General features: G+C 32.2%; 1 protein-coding gene and 2 non-coding genes across 3 annotated transcripts; 2 read left to right on the top strand and 1 right to left on the bottom strand.

The window, feature by feature from the left end:
* The first annotated feature begins 963 nt into the window (after window positions 1-963).
* Window positions 964-1036, top strand: TRNAT-UGU. Its single transcript has one exon. It is a non-coding gene; the product is annotated as a tRNA-Thr (tRNA).
* Window positions 1037-2068: 1032 nt separating this feature from the next.
* TRNAS-GGA lies at window positions 2069-2155 on the bottom strand. The gene has a single exon. It is a non-coding gene; the product is annotated as a tRNA-Ser (tRNA).
* A 1204-nt stretch (window positions 2156-3359) lies between these two features.
* LOC115730685 lies at window positions 3360-4934 on the top strand (the record flags this gene model as incomplete). The annotated part of the gene is given in 2 exon segments (XM_030661292.2): window positions 3360-3425; window positions 3427-4934. Coding segments are annotated over 2 exon segments (184 nt in total), but the record flags the coding sequence as incomplete, so codon positions are not given.
* Window positions 4935-5015: the final 81 nt, after the last annotated feature.

Genomic DNA, 5015 nt, shown 5'->3' with positions numbered 1-5015 from the left:
CAATTTGGAATACTCGAAGGGTCGATTCTTTTTTTTCTGAATGACAACAGAGGAATGTCTCATTCATTATGGTTTGGAATCCATTTCTCTTTATTGAATCTTTCATTTTTCTTCTTATCTTATCCTTTCCTTCGAGTAGAGTGGACCTTCTATAAGAGAACTCAAAAAAAGAAAATCGAAATTGGATATTGATTAAATTGTATATTTAATACACATTAATCATTTAGAATAGCTATAACGAATCATTTCTATAAGTAATCATTTCATTAATTTAGAACTCGAACATAATTCGAATTATTTAGAATTCTATAAACTATATAAAAATATTAATTAATTTAGATAAATATATAGTTATTATATATAACTATTAATATTAGTTAGAAATACATATTCTATTTTAATTTGAATTAGTAGTTCAAAATGACTATTCTAAATTCTAACGATTAGAATTTCTATTTTCTAGAATGTAGAATAAGATTCTAATCCGATTATTCTATATTCTATTTAGTATTTCGATTTAGTTCGATTCTATTTCGTTAGATTCGATTTCAAATTTTTATATAGATGATATAACAGTCAATTTAATTAGGTAATAAAATATTATTGATAATATCAAAAGTAATAGAATTGAATTAGTAAAAAAAGAAAAAAAAAATCATTTGATGAATTCAAAAATGAAAAAGAGAATCTTATTTCTTATTATCTAATTAATATTAAGTATTGATAAACATATAATTGAGAAATAGATCAAAATTCTATATCACTATATTAATCCTTATATTAATCCTTATCTTCGATAATATCCAATATTTCTTGGATATTCTACTTTTCTATATTCAATTCATATGAATCCATATTCATCATATTCATTATGAATAGCTAATAATGAATAGTTCATATTAATAGAAAAGATCCCAAGAGTTTACTAAATTCCTATACATGTACAATTTCTACTATTTTTGAGCCCGCTTAGCTCAGAGGTTAGAGCATCGCATTTGTAATGCGATGGTCATCGGTTCGATTCCGATAGCCGGCTTTTTTCCCCTTTTTTCAAAGGTCACTTTTTTGTTTTGCTTTTTCTTTTTATTCATTTATCATTTAATTTAGTTCAGTTTTATTTTAGGTTTATGAAATTTCAAAAAGAAAGGAGTCTTTATGTCGCGTTACCGAGGGCCTCGTTTCAAAAAAATACGCCGTCTTGGGGCTTTACCAGGACTAACTAGTAAAAGGCCTAGAGCCGGAAGCGATCTTAGAAACCAATCGCGCTCTGGGAAAAAATCTCAATATCGTATTCGTTTAGAAGAAAAACAAAAATTGCGTTTTCATTATGGTCTTACAGAACGACAATTACTTAAATACGTTCGTATCGCTGGAAAAGCAAAAGGGTCAACAGGTCAGGTTTTACTACAATTACTTGAAATGCGTTTGGATAACATCCTTTTCCGATTGGGTATGGCTTTGACTATTCCTCAAGCCCGTCAATTAGTTAACCATAGACATATTTTAGTTAATGGCTGTATAGTCGATATACCAAGTTATCGCTGCAAACCACGAGATATTATTACGGCGAGGGATGATCAAAAATCGAGAGCTATGATTCAAAATTTTCTTGATTCATCCCCCCATGAGGAAATGCCAAAACATTTGACTCTTCACCCATTTCAATATAAAGGATTAGTCAATCAAATAATCGATAGTAAATGGATCGGTTTGAAAATAAATGAATTGCTAGTCGTAGAATATTATTCTCGTCAGACTTAAACCTAACTAAAATAAGAAGGGTTCGGACAATTTGACCCTTTTCAGATAAGTAAAAATAAAAATCAGATAAGTAAAAATAAAAAAGGACGTAAGATAAGGGGATTTTCAGGGGATTTTTCCATTAATGTATCATAATCAGTAGGGAGATTTCATCCCTTGCCCGCTCTTTCCAGTATTTGACGTACCACAGAAATGAAATTAGGAATATCGAATCTATATCAAAGAAAGTTTGAACTTTTGGAATCAGGATATGCGTTGTTATTTGATACATTGTGGTTAGTAACATTGGTAAATTAGTTTTAAGGTACGGAAAGAGAGGGATTCGAACCCTCGGTAAACAAAAGCCTACATAGCAGTTCCAATGCTACGCCTTGAACCACTCGGCCATCTCTCCTACATAATGATTATGTCCCAGCAACCGAATGAATAGCGAGTCATTCATACTCGATTCTTAGATAGTTGCGGACAATCAATTAGAAAACTAAAAAAAAACTTTTCATCTTTGTGATATTTTTTTTAAAGAAATTCAATCAATGAATTGTAAGGAATCAACGGATCGGTCTATCTATTTTTTTTTTTTCGACTATGATTGATGGATCCTTTTCTATCATGATTCTATTTAGACTAGGAAATTCCATTTTCCTAAGAATTAAATTCAAAAATTCCTTTCGAGTTTTCGATCTCTCAACCTCGGAGATTGATTAAAAATTCATAAATCATCCCATGAATTTTTTTTTTATTTGATTGGATAGTGTATATCTGGTATGCACACAACACAAAATGGGCGTTTATTCTATTTTCATCATAGAATGATTATTCGATTCTTTTTCCTCTTTTGATCATAAAAAAATCAAAACTTCTCGAATTATCTTAATCTGTAGGAAAAATTCTTTGATTCTTCCATTTTGATGGAATCGGAATAGCTCCCCTTATTCATTAATATACTACTCGATTTGTATGAAATCGAATATTTTATTTGGATTAAATCCAATCGGATTTCAATATTTCTTCTTTTTGATTCCTATCAAAAAGAAAGAATTTGAGTAGAAGGTCATATCTTTTTTTATGAGTTTTTTTTTTAATGAGTCTGTTTTTATGTTATTTCGTACTATACAATTCCGTTGTTTGTGGGATCATTTTCTCACGAGAGTTAATGAAAAGAATTATAGAATGGATTGCTATCTATGCCTAGATCGAGGATAAATGGAAATTTTATTGATAAGACCTTTTCAATTGTAGCCAATATCTTATTACGAATAATTCCGACAACTTCAGGAGAAAAAGAGGCATTTACCTATTACAGAGATGGTGCGATTTGATTATTATTTTTTTTTAAGTATCTTTTTCTATTTTATTTAACGCTTTTTTTTTCAGTCTTAGAAGAAAGACACATGATTCGGGATAGAAAGAAAAAAAGGTTATTGCAAAAAAAAAAAAATCTACGCTTTTTGAAGGTGAAGTTTGTAAAAAAAAAACAATTCCTTCTGTCGTGTATCCCCGATTAATGCAGCCTCGGATGCTTCAATTGTCGATTCTAGTATTGAGCGAAAGGTTACACCTAGGGGTTATGTATTGTGGGGTCAACCCTAATTCATTAGTACCAATAGGCGGCATAGGAGAAGAAGCACTACGCCTAGAAATCAACAACACGAAAACTTTGTTATGTTCTAAATTATACTCCTCCCTTATCGAGACCGGAACTAAGAAGAATGGTTGGGCCAACAAACACCCATCTCGTTTGTATTTTGGATACCCGTATAACCATCGAAGACTGTTGAAGTGACGAATTCCTGGAATTTAAGGGGCGTGGGGGACAAAGAAATTGTTGAAGTTACCATTTTTTTATCTAGTATCAACCCATTTGATGTTAAAAAAGATCTTTTGCAGGAAGGTTGGCTAGAGATTTCTTGTAAAAACACTAGCCCCGCTCAGTCAATAATGAGAATATTTCAATCTTTTTTGATTCCATGGATTATTCTCATTATGCACATAAGGGAGGAGCCGTATGAGGTGAAAATCTCACGTACGGTTCTGGAACGGAGATTCTTTGAATCGAACAACGACCGTAACGGATGTCGGCTCAATCCGAAGGAAATTATGCGGAAGCTTTACAGAATTATTATGAAGCTATGCGACTAGAAATTGATCCCTATGATCGAAGCTATATACTCTATAACATAGGCCTTATCCACACAAGTAACGGAGAACATACGAAAGCTTTGGAATATTATTTTCGGGCACTCGAACGAAACCCGTTTTTACCACAAGCTTTTAATAATATGGCTGTGATCTGTCATTACGTGCGACTATCTCCACTATAGAAAGAAAAAAGGAAAGAGAAAAGAGCGAATCCGCTAGTAAATACTAGAAAAAATTACTAGAAAAAATAGGCTTTCTACATATGCATCGTCCCCAAAACGATTTTTATCAGCTGTAGCAAAGAAAGGAACTTCATAGAAGTCAAAATAGGAAGAAATAGATATGCCTAGATACTTTATTCTATGGATAAAGGATCTAATTGATCGAGAAAGCACCGTAAAGATCAATTAGTAAGGTTTTGGGCCGATACAATAAGAACTGCTTACTTACTTATGTCATGATAGAAGATAAAAGTTAGGAATCCATTTATGTAATAAAGTCGATCCCCTAAGGTATTGAGCAGCGGTGTAGCATCAGATCCCAAAGATAGTAAGTCTTTTCTTTATTATGAAAAAAGACTTTTTCGAAGATTCTATATCAATTTGTCTATGAAACCGAGATAGTTACCTTTGAGAAAATTCTAGCAATAGTGGAATTGCCTATGCTTTATTCTTCTGAAGGTGGGAGAAAAGATAAAACTAAAAAAAAAATGGATTCAATAAAAATTAAAGTTTTAAACTCATGGAATTAATCTCTTTTGCTTTTGGTTAACCTGAGAAAAAAAATGAATGGGACACCACAAGAATTGAACGATGAGCCGTATGAGGTAGGAAACTCTCAAGTACGGTTCTAAGGGAAGGAATTGACCCACCTATTCCGACCGGGGAGAACAGGCCATTCGACAGGGAGATTCTGAAATTGCGGAGGCTTGGTTCGATCAAGCCGCGGAGTATTGGAAACAAGCTATAGCTCTCACTCCTGGTAATTATATTGAAGCGCAGAATTGGTTGAAGATCACGAGGCGTTTCGAATAAGAGCATTCTTTTTTTTATTATTTTCTAATTCGATTTTTTTTATATTGAATTGTTTGTTAGCTTCATCAGTCAAATAAAAAG

Source organism: Rhodamnia argentea, unplaced genomic scaffold (assembly GCF_020921035.1).
Source record: "Rhodamnia argentea isolate NSW1041297 unplaced genomic scaffold, ASM2092103v1 Rarg_v2.40, whole genome shotgun sequence".
NCBI classification, from domain to species: domain Eukaryota; kingdom Viridiplantae; phylum Streptophyta; class Magnoliopsida; order Myrtales; family Myrtaceae; genus Rhodamnia; species Rhodamnia argentea.
Note: the sequence above shows the minus strand (reverse complement) of the source record. Positions and strands in the feature narration are given on the sequence as shown.